General features: G+C 48.3%; 1 protein-coding gene across 1 annotated transcript in view; it reads left to right on the forward strand.

Moving 5' to 3' along the window:
- Positions 1-18,242, forward strand: part of dusp22a (dual specificity phosphatase 22a) — a 210,691-nt gene that overhangs the window by 25,625 nt on the left and 166,824 nt on the right. Inside the window, exons 2-3 of the mRNA XM_072517875.1 lie at positions 3,842-3,875; positions 11,536-11,618. Of these exons, the coding sequence (XP_072373976.1) occupies positions 3,842-3,875; positions 11,536-11,618 (117 nt within the window). The remainder of the gene's footprint in view (positions 1-3,841; positions 3,876-11,535; positions 11,619-18,242) is intronic.

The raw sequence follows: 18,242 nt of genomic DNA on the forward strand, positions 1-18,242 counted from the left end.
CACCACGGTGTAATGTGGCTGCAGAGTACATAGGATGCACAGCAGTGACTCGCCAGGGCTGCTCCACAGGCACCTCCCAAATCCACAGCCTCTGCTGCTCAGAATGGCAAGGGCAACAGGTACATGCCAAGACCATCATCTTCAAGTTCTCCTCTCTGTCACATACTCTCAGCTCTACAGCTGCCTCAGTCCCCTGGTCTCTTAAATAAGTGTTCAATCTTTGTGTGTGAGGCCTGCCAGTGTGTGCTGTAAGTTTACTTATTCACAGCAGAAATTGTTGCTCAACCTGACCCTGTCTTCACCTGATACCTGTGACAAATGCATGAATTAAAAAATATATAATTTATTACATGTCTGTTGCAGTCATGTTATTAAAACAACTTAGGTTAAGGTATCCAGGTTATTTGGCTGTCAAAGCTGTGATTAAGGGTGTAACATCTAGGCAGGCTGTGATGTCACTCATGGGAGGGGCTGGGTCTGTTTCTAGTTTCGTTTTCAGCCCTGCCCTGTGTCTTTTTTTGATTTAATTTTAGTGTTCTGCTCCGGGTTCTGAGGAAAGGAGTTGTGTGTCTCAGAATAACTTATTGGCTAAAACACTTGCTCCAGTCAATTGATAGACACAACGACTTTATCTTTAAATTAAATCATATCTTTATTGAACATATTATAAGATCCCAATGGTTAGCATCACTACACGAGAGGTTCTATCATACACTGCATTGAAAACACAAATAATTCTACCTTCCTTTGCTCCCACAACAAGTTCACAAGAATAGGTTAAACAGTTAATACTTATCTAACTTCTGGTAGTGGATTTGTGGAGGACGTCACTACCCAGTCATGTTTGGCCAGGCACAAGTGGGAATTAGAGACCATAATCAAACAGGAGGCTTAAGTCTTCTTTCTTCTGGGATGTTGTTCCTCGAGGTTCCGCAGATGAAAATCACTTTGTCTCTCCTTCTTATACAGATCTTGCCGGCACTGATTTCATGCTTCTCCTCGTGCTCACAGGACATCACTAATCGATCAACGTCTTTTTTGGTCACGAATGTTCACAAAATCGTGACTCGCTCAGGGGTTGTATTTCCTTTCAGGAGCACGACACACAGGAGCCTGTGTTTAATCACTGTCTGTCCAAGGCATAGCAACAGCCATTGTCCAATCAGCTCCTGTGCTCACTCCCTGACTACACGTCCTGTTCTTTACTGCAGACTGTCACTGTTTACGCTGCTTATGCTGCTACTGGGATGGCCTTTTTAACCATCAGGCTTTGCTGGTATCTTCACTTTGCTGGTGCCTTTATGAATATCCATCAGTCTCTTTTAACTTGACCAAATTTCCCAGTAGGATTAGAGCCACGGCTACAGACTTCTGAAAGCTTTTCCCCAAGGACTTTGTGAATAAATCTGTAAGCCACTGAGTGTTAACTTTATTAATAAGTGGCGTTTGAGCTGTATGTAGATTTTGCTTAATTGAAATCTTAGAAGTAGATGGGGAAAGTAAGCTCAAAGACCATTTTTTTTAATGTGATGAATGTAGGAATTTCAGCTATACTGTATTATAAGTATTTTGTACAGTAAGGGTTAAAAGCCCGGGTTAGTGCTTGTGTGACTGCTGTATTCATGTTCTAATAGAATCCTGGTTGAAAAGCTTTTGGAAGCCTGGGATGGAATTAAACCATCATAAAACGCTTGGGCTAATGCAATTTTGTTTGGATTAAGGGGATCCCCTGTTGGAGTTAATTAGATTTCAGCTTAGTAACATAGCAGGAATTTTGCACAGAAGAGGTCAGTGGAGTGCTAGATGAAGCTGTGACCACAAGTTAAGCAGTTTGCTGTCTGCAGTTCAGTTAAAGGATATGTCTGCAGACAGAAGAGCACTGTGGTTGGAAAGGTGAAAACACCAGCTGAAACAGCTTCTGAAGAAATGCAACTAGCGTTTCTGAATGGATCTGCCAGGATTCAGAGCTTTTCTTTAAAGCAGTGGCACAGATCTCTCTTTCTCAAAGAGCATTTCTGTACAGCAGGTGCTAATGGTATTTAAAATGGATTGAGAGCTGAGATGGTTTTTCTTGTTGTTTGAGTGGGAATAAAGGTAGCAGTTAAGGGTTTATATTCACTGTATTAAGTAGCATTGTTTAAGGGGTAATTATGAGCCATTTTCTGGTGCGATGGTAAAGATGTTAATACCGTGTTAGTAATAAAGTTTGTTTCAACATACCATATCCCTATTTTGTGCGAAATCACTCCTGGAGTGAGGTATCCTTTCCTCACAGACTTACAAAATTAAAATAAAATATTGGGATTTCTGTCCAGTTGTATAGCCACTGTTGGGGTCTGGTCTGGAATTGTAATATTAAGAATTGTTTATCTGTTAATTAACAAGCTTTGTTTTCTTTGATATTAATGGAGTTAATCCTGCATCAATAATAAAGTTTGTTTTAATACAAAATATCAATATTTTTAAGTGGTGATTGGGGGGGGGGGGGGCGCCGTTGGGTGTGGGGGGGGGGGGGCGGGGAAAGTATCCTTTACTCACCGTTTGCAAATTGAAAAATTGTTAGGGTTTCTCATCTGGTTTCCTGATATAAATTGAGGGTCGGGTCCCATTCTGTATCATTTCCATATAAGTGATGACTGATAAAAGGGCATGGACACTTTGAGCTGATCTTCCCACAATACCCCCCTCCCCCAACCTTTTTCCCAGGATCACTGTCTTACCTGGGATTCATTAACAAGTTCCGATTGGGAATCAAAGGTAGTGACACGTTCTGATCTATATGGCTGAGTACCACACCATTTAGTACATCAAACATATTGTTCATGGACTACCACTTGCCAATCAGTGCAGAAGTTGAACATGCTACTTGCCATGATAGGGAGATATTAGGAACGTGGGTCCAGAAATGGGGTCCAAAATGTAGCAGACAATTTAAGGGTTAAACAGATGGAAGGAAAATGCTGTTAGCCCGGACTCAAAGGGATACACACACACCTGACTGAATCACATGGTCCCATTCAGACTTAAACTCGTTAGGGAATGCATATGGTGATTCACTCGAGATTCATTGTCTTTTGGGACATTACTGCATGGCCAACCATTATCCTATTACAGAGTCTGATGACCCATTTATCCGTCAATAGAAGGTAGTTGCATATGAATGGCATAGCTCAGGTCTTTTGTATAAATGGGAGCGGTCAATCAAGCAGCCCAATTACAGTTGATAAGTTCCAGTCTGGACATTCCAGAGGAGGACCTTTGTTTGAAGGGCTGAATGGAGCTTAGAGAGAGAGAGAGAATGAATTTGGAGCAGACAAAGAAAAGAGAAGGAAGTAAGCAGCCACCAAAAAGGTCATGAAAAAAGCCACAGAGAAGGTTTTGGAAATGGGTTCAAAATGAATGTCACTAACAGAAGAAAGATTGTTTCCTAAATGCAAGTGTTGCCTTTACCTGTATGTGTAAGTGCAACAAGAGCTGTATTTTATGACAAATGTTGCTTAATGGGAACTAGTGTTAAGGTTAAGAAACTGCATGTAATCTGTCAGTGTTAGTTTGAAGATTAAAAGTATAAATATTGTTTTCTTTTCTCTTGTTTTAATAAAATTAGTTTATAAAATGACCAAGCCCTATTTCTTATATTATCACTCCTGAAACAAATCGATCTTTCTGCATGGTCTTAAAACTTTAAAAAATTATGCGTCTGGTTCAATCTCTTAGCCATTGTTGAGGGTTGATCAGGAGTCCGTAACATACTGGTGTCATTGACCTCACTGTTGGTTGTGGAACTAGGATTAAGAAAATGTATAATTAATTTATTAAAGCAATTTTATTCTCTTTCTAGGTTTTAGATGGTCTCTACCTTGGAAATATTAGAGGTAAGTGAGGTCACCATTTCTGAAATATTAAGATTGCTATGGATTTAAATTGCATTAATGTCTCATGATATTCTTCAGCCCAGCATTTGAACAAAGCCATTTATCACCTGCTTTAAAATACAATGGTCAGTGCCGATATTAGCAGACAATAGAACTTCATGTTGTAGAAATGTAGAAACTTACAGCACCGACTGTGGCCATTCAGCCCATCATGTCTGAGCCGGCTAAAAATAAATCCAAAACTAATAGCACTGCCCAGCTCTCTTCCTAGCCTTGTATCTGCCTCTGCTTTGAGTAGTTGCCCAGTCCGACCTTCAATGATGAAATTGTCTCTGTGAAGTAGTTGACTAGGGTCCTGAATCTTATTAAAGGAAACTATGATGATATGAGGCGTGAGTTGGCTGTGATCGATAGGGGAATGTTACATAAAAGGATGACAGTGGGTAGGCAATGGCAAGCATTCAAAGAGCACATGGAACTGCAACAATTGTTTATTCCTGTGTGACACAAAAGTAAAATGGGAAAGGTGGCCAATCCATGGCTTACAAGGGAAATTGGAAATAGTATTCTATCCAAGGAAGAAGCATACAAATTGGCCAGGAAAAACAACAAGTCTGAGGATTGGGAGCAGTTTAGAATTCAGCAAAGGAGGACCGAGGGATTGATTAAGAAGGGGAAATAGAGTAGGAGAGTAAGCGTGCTGGGACCAGAAAAACTGACTAAACATTTCTATAGGTATGTGATGAGAAAAAGATTGGCAAAGACAAATGTAGGTCCCTTACAGTCGGAAACAGGAGAATGTACAATAGGCTCAGCAACTAAATACATACTTTGGTTCAGTCTTAACAAATGAGGACATAGATAAGATACTAGAAAAGTTTGGGAACGCAGGGTTTAGTGAGAGGAAGGAACTGAAGGAGATCAATAGCAGTAGAGAAATGGTTTTGGGGGAATTGAAGGCTGATAAATGCCCAGGGCCTGATAATCTACATCCCAGAGTATTAAGGAAGTAGCTCTAGAGATTCTATAGACACTGGAACAGCTCCTGCAGATTTGAGGGCAGCTAATGTAACTCCACTATTTAAAAAGAGTGCTCGGGAGAAAATGGGAATTATCGATCAGTAAGCCTGACGTCGGCAGTGAGGAAAATTCTACAATCTGTTATCAAGCACTTATAGAACAGTGGCAGGATCGGACAGAGTCAGCATGGATTTATGAATGGGAAATCATGCTGGACAAATGTCCTGGAATTCTTCGAGGAGGTAATTAGTCGAGTTGATGAGGGGGAGCCAGTGGATGTGGTTTATTTGGACTTTCAGAAGGGTTTTGACAAAGTCCCGCATAAGAGATCAATGTGTAAAATTAAAACACATGGGATTGGAATGGTGTATTGAAATGGATAGAATACTGGTTGGCAGTAGGAATTAACGAGTCTTTTTCAAATTGGCAGGCAGTGACTAGTGGAGTACTGCAGGGATCGGTGCTAAGGACCCCAGCTATTCACAATATATATTAATTTAGATGAGGGAACAAAATATAATATCTCCAAATTTGCAGATGACACCAAGTTGGGTGGGAGGGTGAGCTGTGAGGAGGATGCAGAGATCCTTCAGTGTGATTTGGACAGGTTGAATGAGTGGGTGAATGAATGGTAGATGCCGTATAATTTGGATAAATGCGACGTTATCCACTTTGCTAGCAAAAACGAGAAGGCAGACTATTACCTGAATGGCCATAAATTAGGTGAGGGGAATGTGCAATGAGACCTGGGTGTCCTCGTACACCAGTCACTGAAGGTAAGCATGCAGGTACCGCAGGAACTGTTCCAGAGTCTATGAAGAAGGCAAACGGTATCCTGGCCTTCATTGCGAGAGGATTCGAGTGCAGGAACAGGGATGCCTTGCTGCAATTATACAGGGCTTTGGTGAGGCTATATTGTGTGCAGAGTTGTTCTCAATATCTGAGGAAGGATGTCCTTGCTATAGAAAGGGTGCAGAGAAGGCTTAGCAGACTGATTCCGGGGATGGCGGGTTTGGCGTATGACGAAAGATTAGGTCGGCTAGGATTGTATTTTCTGGAGTTCAGAAGGGTGAGGTGGGATTTCATAGAAACCTATAAAATTCTAACAGACTAGACAGGGTAGATGGAAGAAGGATGTTTCCGATGGTGGGCGTGGCCAGAACCAGGGGCGGGATTCTCCGCGATCCGGCGGGGCGGGCCATACCGGCGCCGAGGAGAGGTGTGAACCACTCCGGCATCGGGCCGCCCCGAAGGTGCAGAATCCTCCGCACCTTCAGGGGCTAGGCCGGCGGCAGAGTGGTTTGCGCCGCACTGGCCGGCGCGGAAGAGGCTTGGCTCCACGCTAACCAGCGCCGAAGGGCCTCCGCCGGCTGGCGCGAGTTGGTGCATGCGCGGGAGCGCCAGCGTGTGCTGGCGACATCCCAGCGCATGCGCAGGGTGGACTCATCTCCGCGCCGGCCACCGTGGAACATTACACCGGCTGGCGCGGAGGAATAGAGTGCCCCCATGGCACAGGCCCGCCCGTGGATCGGTGCGCCCCGATTGTCAATTCAGATGACAATTAAAGTCACTGCCCATAAAAGAATTGGCCGAAGCCAGCTCCGCAATGCCCAAAAAGACTTTAGTGACAAACTCCTGGGAGTAATTCTGTCAGCCATGTGTATTTGTACAAGCCCTTCGAAATCACATAAACACGCCTCTTATCCTTCACACAATTCTCCACTTTGAAGGGAACATTCTTGTTGACCAAAATTGGCGCTGCTGCTCACTTAAAATGAGACAAAGAAAACCTGTCCCATCCATTCCCGCTTAAACTGTTCCAGGAACATAGTTTAAAATTAGTCACCGCCATTGCATAGACCATCAAAAAAAGGTAGGGTGAGATTTTCCCACCACATTCGGACATGAGCATAACAGATCTCCCCTATCTCAAGTCATACCATCAGAATATTCCGATAATGTTCTTCTCTCAGATAAAAGACCTGTCTGTACCAATGCAAGATAGAGTCAACAGCGTAGAGACCCCAGCACAATAAAAATAAGGCTAACACTACGACCAGACTATCATTGCCATCAGGAGACAAACTCAACAAAGAGAAGAGTAAAGCCAACAAGGAAATGGGAGCCAAATGCCTTTTGAACCCACCCATGAAGACTGAGGCCTTCCACCTGCCTCCTCGGTTCTGCCATGATTAAAGAGAGGATACCAAACAGTCAGAGTTACCATCATAAAGAAATGGATAATTAAAATAGCCGATGGATAATTAGCATGCGACACATCTACAATGAATGAAAGTCCCTGGAATATTTAAAGACAAGGGAAAGACATTCAATACAATGCTCAAATGTGAACACCTCCCAGTTAACAGGATATATGACACCATAAAATCAGACAAAAAACAATATGATGGGTGAAAGTCCAGATTTCAAATTCCGTGAGCTGCAGATTGTTAGTCAAGGTCCCTGCCTTCTATGGACTTAACAAAGGCCAAGGCACTGGTCAGATCACCAAAAGACTTAACGGAGTCTCTGGGTATCACCCTCAGGGTGGCAGGGTTGAATTCATTCCAGCTGCCTTAAGCTGTATTTGAACTTCATTGAAACATTTGAACTTCATTTCAGCTGTGTCAGCGCCTGAAGGTCCTGGAAATAGGAGTTTGTTAGGGCCAGGTCTGCCATACCTTGCCGCCTCCAGGACCTTCCGATGATCTCTAGAATTGTGGAAGTGAATGATTATAAGGCTGGGTCATTGTTGATTGTCCCTTGGCCTCAAAGACAGGATACGATGCGCCCTTTCTAATTTGAAACACCCAGCTTTCACAGCCAGCTTAGGAAAATGTGGCAGCCAGTTCTCAAAGAACATAAGAGGAGCCTTACCCGTCACTCCTTCTGGCAGACCAATGACCCGGATATTCTTCCTCTGGCCACGGTTCTCCAAATCTTCCAGGACATCTGACATGCTACGAAGCTGTTTTTCCAAGGGTTGAATGCGCGCTTCAGCAGAGGGAGCAACATTTCCGATGTTCAGGATTCTTTCCTCCGTTTCAACAGGCCTCATTGTCAGTATTCTGCAGCTCAGCCTCACGAGCGCTCAACTTCCATGTTAGCAAGCCGGGTCTGTCACCTATTGCTCATAATTAATGCAGTCATCATTTTCAGCGGCTCAGGTTCGAGAGTCCGCTCGAGGATCAAGCCGCCATTTTGAAAAGGTGGCTCCACCTCCATCGACTCCGACTGCTCCATGTATCACAGGATTGTTTTGGGTTCTTCGACATTTTGTCTCCAACACTTATCCAAGAGCGTTCCGGGGACACACTCCTAAGTATTAACTCTCGGATTAGGCACGCATGTGTCATGCAAACATGATGGAAGAAGGATTGTAAAGATAGTGGCACCAGAGCCTGTGAAAAAGCTGCTATTCCTGCCCTCCCGCATCACGTGGCCCATAGCTTTAATTGTAATTCATTCATTCATGTGTGATCTGCCTGAAAGCAGCTCCTAGGCTCATTGCCTGCTGATGTGTAGTTTTTAATTTAGGACATGTTTAATTATTTAACTGAATTTAATTCCCCAGCTGCCATGGTTGGATTTGAACTCTTGAGTAGAATTTGAAGGAAGGCATAATGCAACGACTCTCAGAAACCCACTGCCATTTAACGCTCACTTGAGCGTTGATTGACAGTGGGGGGATTTCTGTCTGCCCTTGGAACCCATCCAGGTATAGCGCTGCAGTGGCCAGAAGAGGTACTGCAGCGTACTGCCTGGAACTAAGTCTCGGGGTCAGGAAGGGGAGGACGATCGCAATGTCAGGGGGGAAGGGGATATTTCCAAGGTCCTGGCGAAAAGTGCCCCAAATCTGAAGGGGTCTTCAGATTGAGGTGGCCACCCACCACCCCCTTCCTCCCTTCCCCCCCCCCCCAACCAAGATGAAGAAAAGCTTATTTTTCTGTTTCCCACCCTACTCGCACTGCCTTCCGCCAGCCTTAAAATTGAAGCAGGGTGGGGAAAAGTCCCTATGTGGCCATTAAGTGGCCACTTAAGGGGCTTAATAGGTGAAAGGGCGGGTTTTCTGCCTAAGGCCCTGCTCCCTAACCATGAAATTGCATCTGGGGTTTATCATAGATTATCATAGAATTTACAGTGCAGAAGGAGGCCATTTGGCCCATCGAGTCTGCATCGGCTCTTGGAAAGAGCACCCTACCCAAGGTCACCACCTCCACCCTATCCCCATAACCCAGTAACCCCACCCAACACTAAGGGCAATTTTGGACACTAAGGGCAATTTATCATGGCCAATCCACCTAACCTGCACATCTTTGGACTGTGGGAGGAAACCGGAGCACCCGGAGGAAACCCACGCACACACGGGGAGGATGTGCAGACTGCGCACAGACAGTGACCCAAGCCGGAATCGAACCTGGGAACCTGGAGCTGTGAAGCAATTGTGCTATCCACAATGCTACTGTGCTGCAGGTGGGATCCCGGGAGGAATCCCGTCCATGCAATTTTACGCACCCCGTGCACCCCTCCCCCTCCCCCTCCCCCACCCCTCCCAGAGTCATTGATGGGAGCATAACATTCATTCTGCCCCTTGTACCCGGATCATTTGCCCAGGGACATAATCACTATGTTACTGTACCCCAAACTAATCTGACACCAGACTTACACTCAACAAAGTTGCAGTTTGGAATCAGTCCTTGTCACCTCCCACATTTCATTGATAATTAACGGCTACAAGATTTATTTCCTCTCGTGGGCGATCTCAGAAAAAAGTCCAAATAGTAATTGTGTTCAGAAGAAAACTCGGTGTACGCAGATGGCAGAGGCTCCATCCTTAGCCATATTTCACTTTGAAAGTTCACCACTTGCTCTGTGACGTTTTCAGCACTTCCTGTGTGTATATTTAGGGTTATTGTGTCACTGTCAGCGTTAAACAACAGGATGTTAATCAGAGCTCGACTCTTTTTCACCACACCTTACTGTTCTTTGCTACTATTCTGTTTGTTGTCCCTCCGTTATTGCATTCACAGAAACAGGAGCAGGCCATTCAGCCCCTCAAGCCTGTCCCTTTGTTCAGTTAGATTGTGGCTAATTTAAAAAATAAATCTCAATTCCATTTGCCCGCTTTGGTGCCATATCCCATGAGACCCTGACCTAACACAAATCTATCAAACTCCATATTGAAATTTCAAATTGATCCTCAGCTTTTGGAATGATCTGTGGATTTCCAATTACCCTTTTGGTGAAGAGATGCTTCCTGACATCACCCCTTAATGGCCGAGCACTCATTGTAGCATTGCACGCGCTTGTTCTGGACTCCCCCACCGTAGGCAATAGTCTCACTCTCCCCTTCTCTCTACTCCTTTTAAACCTTCCAATAATTTTTACTTTTTCAATTAGATCACCTCTTAACCCTCTACACTTAAGGGAATATAAACCGACATTTCAGGGTATTCCATTCGTTTTGTTTTCAATTTTCTGAATTGAGGAAAATTGATGAAAATTGTTTGGGTATGGGCACTGGCCTCAGAACCACTGGGCTGCACTAGATGAAAGGAATAATATCAGCCGGGGTTCCTGCTCCTAATCTTGATCTGATGGCTGCTGTAAAGCACATACACTCATGGGTGGTCAAGTGAGGAAAGAGTGGGCTCTGCTGTGAGGGCTCCCATGGTTCAATAGGTCCATTGGGCACCTGGGGGAGACGCTTCCAGAGAGTGGTTGATGCCCGTCGAGCGGATCCCAGGCAAGAGTCAGCAGCTTCAGAAGAGGAGTGCAAAGAAATGAAGGAAATCACTTATTTTGTGTTTGCTATGAAAGAGGCAGAGAATTGAAGAGGTTGGAGTTCAGGGTCACTTTGTGGGGAAATGTCAGCACTCTTCTGCTGGACTGTTGGCTGATCCCATTGTGTAAACCAAGAGTGAAATGGAGCTTCGCAATCAGACAGCTCAAGGTTGAGCCTGGAACAAACAGTGCCGCTGCCTTCTGCGTAAACGCTCAAGAGAATGGGAATCCCTCCTTGCTGCAATGTAATTTTGCAACATTTTGCTGAGGCAGAAAGAGTAACAGGAAGACCTGTCTGCAACCCCATTGTCCTCTGACACTGATTAGGTGGGACGCTTCATCAGAATCATTCCGACAAGGGGTCCCACCCAGAACATATATCTTTGTTCCAAAGGTCATCAATCCGCTGTGTATTTGCAGCATTCTCGGTTCTATTTTTAAGACTAGCAGTAGTGTCGAACCCGAGTAATAGAAGTGTAAATAGTTTAATAAACGTGTTGAAGTTATCTCCACGTCTGAACCTTCCTTTGTCAAGCGCACCACAAGGAAGCTGCTTATGTTACACCTACAACGTAACAAATCACCAAAGTTTGTGGGGGGTTTCGTTATCTGATGCCATGTTGCGTCATTACCTTCCCTGTGAAATGAGCTAACACTTACCTTTTAGTGAAATCTCCACAAATTGACTTAACCATGTGTGCTATTGTGAAATAACCGAGGGTGAAAGTTTCACTAATAGCTACTTACATCCCACGGTTACATCGAATTGCAAGATTGTAATTGGCCTTTATTCTTCGTGTTTACTTGGCTGTTTAGTCACTGCGAGTATGGCTTTTGTATTTACGTTCCTCTGCAGACTCCCAGGACAAAGACAACCTGGTAAAGAATGGAGTCTCCCATGTCTTGTCCATCTGCCACAATGCCAAGCCTGTGCTGGAGGTAAGTGTCGCACGTCAGCAAGCGTTGCAACAGGTTATGTTTGCCTGTTTGCATTTCTCTGCCATTAATGGAGAGGTGTGCCCAGAGGTTGGGAGTTTGGATAGAGCCGGTTTGCAGTCGAGCGTCAGTGAGGCTCAGTGGGTAGCACTCTCGCTTCAGAGTCGACGGGTTCTTGGTACAAGCCCCATTCCAGAGAATTGGGCACAGAGATCTAAGTTAGCATTTCAGTGTGGTACGGAAGGAGTGCTGCAATGTGGAAGCTACTATCTTTTGGATGAGGCATTAGGCGCATGTGAAAGATTTCATGGCGCTATTTGAAAAAGGGCATGGGAATTGTTTTTGGTGTCCTGTTCAATATTTATCCCTAAATTGATCTTGCTATAAACATTATCTGGCCATTGCTATTTGTGGGAGCTTGTTGGCTACAAACTGGCTGCTGTGTTTCCCACATTATAACATTTCAAAAGTACTTAATTGGCTGTAAAGTGCTTTGGAATGTCGAGGATGTGAAAGGCTCGATATGAATGCAACTTCTTTCTTCTGAATAGCTTCCCCCTCCCCCCAAAATCTCAGTTTAACGTTACGTTGCCCACTGCACCTAGAGATATATAGGGTGCCATGACCACCCCCACCCCCCACCCCGGCTAAAAGGTCAAAGAGACCTGCGAGTGCGGACAATGGCTGCCCAGCCATTATTAGGCTGGAGGTGGGATTTCTGTCCCTCAGGGACGGGATGTCGCACCTGCAGAGAGCTGTTGGCCAATCAGAGGTCGGCCTCTCTCTCCAGTAGTGCGAGCACCAGCAGGAATGGGCGGCCTTTGCTGATCCTGCACTCACTTGTTGAGGAGGTGAGCTGTGATGGATTAGAAATGTGCAAGTGTTTGGGTGTCGGGGAGTGGGGCCAACTCTAGGGCTGGGGTTTGAGAGGCCATGGTGGGGTGTAGGGGTGGATGAGGGGTTATTCCTTGGGGTACCTTCCATTGGATTAGGGAACCGGTTAAGGAGAGTCCCTCCTCTCAACCTCCAACCAAGCAGGGAAACTTGATGGGGTATCTGCTCAGCATGGGGTTCCCGCACCAATACAAAATTCCAGCAGTGGTGGGTTGAGGCCCTTATTTGGGCATTCATTGCTCATTTAAGAGCCTAAAATGGGGCATGTGTGGGTGACCCACCCGATTCCTCCTGTGCTGCTTGTAAAATCGGGATGGGAGAGGCGGGAAGCTGACAGGCACCCTGATTTACAGGTGTATTGACCTCCTTTACCATCCGTCGGTGACCTGTTTAACTCAGCTCCAGTTTGCTATTCCACCAGATGCCTTTCTCCCGCTGGTGTTCTGTGGTAGTCACCACTGTTGTATTATATTGTTTATATGGGTATTACGGTAAGGCCCCTGTACTACAGGTACGGGGGTAGATCCCTGCCTGCTGGCTCCGTCCAGGAGGCGGAGTATAAATGTGTGAGCTCTCCGAACAGCAGCCATTTCGTAAGCTGCTGAAGGAGGTCACACATCGCTGTGCAATAAAGCCTCGATTTCATTCTACTCTCGACTCGTCGTAATTGATAGTGCATCAATTTATTACACAGAGATTTTTCAGAGATGGACCTCAGCATCAAGCCGGATCGCCTGCAGCTGCATCCTCAAGCAGACAACGCCAAAAAGGACTCCCAACATTGGCTAGTTCGCTTTGAAGCATACATCGGATCTGCGCCAGACCCAATCTCAGAAGCTCCAGATTCTGTACACGCGGCCGAACTCCGACGTTGTTCCCCTCGTCCAGGACGCGCCTACCTACACAGAGGCCATGGCGCTACTGAAGGAGAATTACGCTCAGCAGACCAACAAAATCTACGCCAGGCACCTCCTATCCACGCGGCACCAACTTCCCGGTGAGTCTGTGGAAGATTTCTGGCGTGCCCTGCTCGCTCTGGTGAGAGACTGTGACTGCCAGGCCGTTTCGGCCACTGAACATTCGAACCTGCTAATGAGAGACGTGTTCGTTATGGGCATAGGGTCTGACTACATCCTCCACCGCCTCTTAGAAGGGGCCACGCTTGACCTCGCAGCGACCAAGAAACTAGCGCTCTCGCTCACGGTCGCCTCATGCAACGTACAGGCTTATGCCCCTGACCGCACGGCCCATCCCCCCTGTGCATCGTGGACCTTGCCAGCGGCCACCCCATCGTGGAACCCATCAGCGACTGCCCTCAGCCAACCCCACGCCTGCGCCGCGCGGCAGCCAACCAACCCCGGGGGACCCAAGTGCTACTTCTGCGGACAGACAAAACACCCCCGGCATCGCTGCCCGGCACGGAGCACACTCTGCAAGGCATGCGGCAAGAATGGACATTTCGCTGCAGTGTGCCAGGCCCGCTCAATCGCCACTATTGTCCCGGCACTCCCCACGTGCGGCCAGGGGGCGCCGCCATCTTGCTCCACTCACAACACGTGCGGCCCGTGGGTGCCGCCACCTTGCCTGCCCCGGGACACGTACGGCCCGTGGGCGCCGCCATCATACCCGTCTCAGGACCGCTGCCCGTTGGCACCTCATCGGGCCACTCATCACCTGCAACTGCCGGCGACCAGCTGCGTCTCGCCTCGGTCACGATCGACCAGTCCCGACCGCACAACCTCGCGACCGCTTCGACAAAGGTGAAGGTTGACGGGCACGAGATCCCCTGCCTTCTGGACTCCGGGAGCACTGAGAGCTTCATCCACCCCGGTAAGGCGCTGCTCCCTCGCGGTACATCCCCGCTAACCAAAGAATCTCCCTGGCCTCCGGATCCCACTCAGTGGCAGTCCGGGGGTACTGCATCGCCACCCTCACCGTCCAGGGCATAGTTGAGCGGCTTCCGGCTCTACGCCCTCCCCAACCTCTGCGCTGCCTTGTTACTCGGCCCGGACTTTCAGTGCAACCTCCAGAGCCTAACCCTGAAATTTGGCGGGCCCCTACCACCCCTTACTGTTTGCAGCCTCGCGACCCTTAAGGTCGACCCGCCTTCCCTGTTTGCAAACCTCACCCCGGATTGCAAACCCGTCGCCACCAGGAGCAGACGGTACAGCGCCCAGGACAGGACCTTCATCAGGTCTGAGGTCCAGCGGCTGCTGCGGGAAGGTATCATCGAGGCCAACAACAGCTCCCGGAGAGCCCAAGTGGTAGTGGTGAAAACCGGGGAGAAAAACAGGATGGCCGTTGACTACAGTCAGACCATCAATCGGTACACGCAGCTCGACGCGTACCCCCTCCCACGCATATCTGATATGGTCAATCAGATTGCACAGTACCGGGTCTTCTCGACAGTGGACCTAAAATCTGCCGACTACCAGCTCCCCATCCGCAAGGCGGACCGCCCATACACCGCGTTTGAAGCAGACGGGCGCCTTTACCATTTCCTTAGGGTTCCCTTCGGCGTCTTCCAACGGGAGATGGACCGAATGGCTGACTGGTACGGGCTGCGGGCCACTTTCCCGTACCTGGATAACGTCACCATCTGCGGCCACGACCAGCGACCATGACGCTAACCTTTTCAAATTTCTCCACACCGCCACACCCCTCAACCTAACTTACAACAAGGAGAAGTGCGTGTTCAGCACAAACCGATTAGCCATCCTCGGCCATGTGGTTCAGAACGGAGTGCTAGGGCCCGACCCCGATCGCATTCGCCCCCTCATGGAATTCCCCCTCCCCCACTGCCCCAAAGCCCTCAAACGATCCTGGGGTTCCTTTCATATTATGCCCAGTGGGTCTCAAACTATGCGAACAAGACCGCCCATTCATTCAATCCACCGCTTTCCCACTGACGGCCGAGGCTCACCAGGCCTTCAACCGTATCAAGGCCGGCATCGCCAAGGCCGCAATGCACGCGGTCGACGAGACGCTCCCCTTCCAAGTCGAGAGCGATGCAGCAGACATCGCTCTGGCCGCCACCCTTAACCAGGCAGGCAGGCCCCTGGCATTCTTTTCCCGCACCCTCCATGCCTCCGAAATTCAGCACGCCTCTGTCGAAAAGGAGGCCCAAGCGATCGTTGAAGCTGTGCGACATTGGAGGCATTACCTGGCTGGCAGGAGATTCACTCTCCTCACTGACCAATGGTCGGTTGCCTTCATGTTTAACAACACACAGCGGGGTAAGATCAAAAACGATAAAATCTTGAGGTGGAGGATCGAGCTCTCCACATACAATTACGAGATTTTGTATCGCCCCGTTAAGCTCAACGAGCCCCATGATGCCCTGCCCGAGGTACATGTGCCAGCGCACAAGTGGACCGACTCCGGACCCTGCACGACGATCTCTGTCACCCGGGGTCACCCGCTTTTACCACTTCATTAAGGCCCGCAATCTGTCCTACTCCATCGAGGAAGTCAGGGCTATCACCAGAGACTGCCAAGTCTGCGCGGAGTGTAAACCGCACTTCCTACCGGCCAGACCGTGCGCGCCTGGTGAAGGCCTCCCGCCCCTTTGAACGCCTCAGCGTGGACTTCAAAGGGTCCCTCCCCTCCACCGACTGCAACACGTACTTTTTTAATGTGGTCGACGAGTATTCCCGATTCCCCTTCGCTGTCCCATGCCCCGATATGACGTCCGCCACCATCATCAAAGCCCTCAACACCGTCTTCGCGCTGTTCGGTTTCCCCGCCTACGTCAACAGCGACCGGGGATCCTCATTATGAGCGAGGAGCTGCGCCAGTACCTGCTCAACAGGGGCATTGCCTCGAGCAGGACGACCAGCTACATCCCCAGGGGAAACGGGCAGGTGGAGCGGGAGAATGGGACGGTCTGGAGGGCTGTCCAGCTGGCCCTACGGTCCAGAAATCTCCCGGCCTCCTGCTGGCAGGAGGTCCTCCCCGACGCACTTCACTCCATTCAGTCGCTCCTGTGCACCGCGACCAACGATACCCCCCATGAATGTCTCTTTGCCTTCCCCAGGAAGTCCACCTCCGGGGTTTCGCTCCCAACGTGGCTGGCAGCTCCAGGACCCGTTCTCCTCCGCAAGCACGTGCGGCTCCACAAAGCCAACCCATTGGTTGAGAGAGTACAGCTACTCCTTGCGAACCCGCAGTACGCCTACGTTGTGTCCCCGACGGCCGCCAAGACACAGTCTCCCTCAGGGATCTGGCACCAGCTGTATCCCCCTCCTCCCCGCCCCGGTGCCACCTTCCCCTCCCCCGGCGCACCCCACCGCAGCCCCCGCTCCAGGACAATCCGTCCTCCCCTTGCTCCCACCCGGGGATGAAGAGGATTTCGACATGCTCCCGGAGTCACCGAAGACCAAGCCGACGCCTGAGTCACCACCAGCACTGCGGCGCTCTCAATGACAGATCAAGGCGCCCGATCGTCTAAATTTGTAACCTTCACTGTAATTTAAAATCCAATCTGTATGTATACAGTTCCCCCCGCTGGACTCATTTTTAACAGGGGGTGAATGTGGTAGTCACCACTGTTGTATTATATTGTATATATGGGTATTAAGGTAAGGCCCCTGTACTACAGGTATGGGGGTAGATCCCTGCCTGCTGGCTCTGCCCAGGAGTCGGAGTATAAATGTGTGTGCGCTCCGAACAGCAGCTATTTTGTAGGAGGCCACACATCTCTGTGTAATAAAGCCTCGATTACATTCTACTCTCGTCTCGTCGTAATTGATAGTGCATCATGTTCCACATTTGCTTTGTGTTGGTGTTCAGTTTTGTGGACAGTGGCAGCCTTGCCAATTACACATCCTTCATATGTGACCCAGCTGCAGTATTCCTGAGTGCCCCAGTGGCAATCTGCTCATTCATCCCACGTGAATTAATCACATCTTATTCGAGCCTGTGTGCCTGCTGCACTCACTGGACACACTCATAAAGTCACTGGGCAGTTACGAGATGATAGCTGACAGGTTTGAAAAGGAGTTGGTGAGGGCAGATAAGCAATATGTCTGGGGCGGCTGATGGGGTGAGGAATGAAATGCAATTGAGCGAATGCCAGAGCTCAAATCAGCAGCCAGTGAGAACATAGGGAGCATGGAGGATAATGTGGCTGTTACCAAGAATCAGTGACTCTTTCCGACCCCGAAAGAGCAATGCAGACCAATTCTTAACGTTAAACCTTTCAGAACCAAAATACAACCAGAATTAAGATTTGCAAACAAATGTCTCTTTTTCTTGGCAGGCTATTTTCTTCTTTTATGCCTCTTTGGAACTAAAATCTCGCTGCAACACATTGCCTGATGTGGGGGACAAATTCACTGTCATAACCTGCGTCCGCAGGGTGGGGACGATTGTATTCCCAGAGTCCTTTGCAGAATATGAGCTTGCCCGCTGAGAGGGCAGGAGAAGCTTAATTACTATTGTGTATAAAGCTGATCGGCTGGCCAGGGACCGAAAATTATGAGGGGCATAGACAGATTGGATAGTCAGATGCTTTTTCCCAGGGTAGAGGGGTCAATTACTAGGGGGCATAGGTTTAAGGTGAGAGGGGCAAGGTTTAGAGTAGAGGCAAGTTCTTTACACAGAGGGTAGTGGGTGCCTGGAACTCGCTACCGGAGGAGGTGGTGGAAGCAGAGACGATAGTGACGTTTAAGGGGCATCTTGACAAATACATGAATAGGATGGGAATAGAGGGATACGGACCCCGGAAGTGTA

The sequence above is a fragment of the Scyliorhinus torazame genome, chromosome 10 (genome assembly GCF_047496885.1).
Source record: "Scyliorhinus torazame isolate Kashiwa2021f chromosome 10, sScyTor2.1, whole genome shotgun sequence".
NCBI classification, from domain to species: Eukaryota; Metazoa; Chordata; class Chondrichthyes; order Carcharhiniformes; family Scyliorhinidae; genus Scyliorhinus; species Scyliorhinus torazame.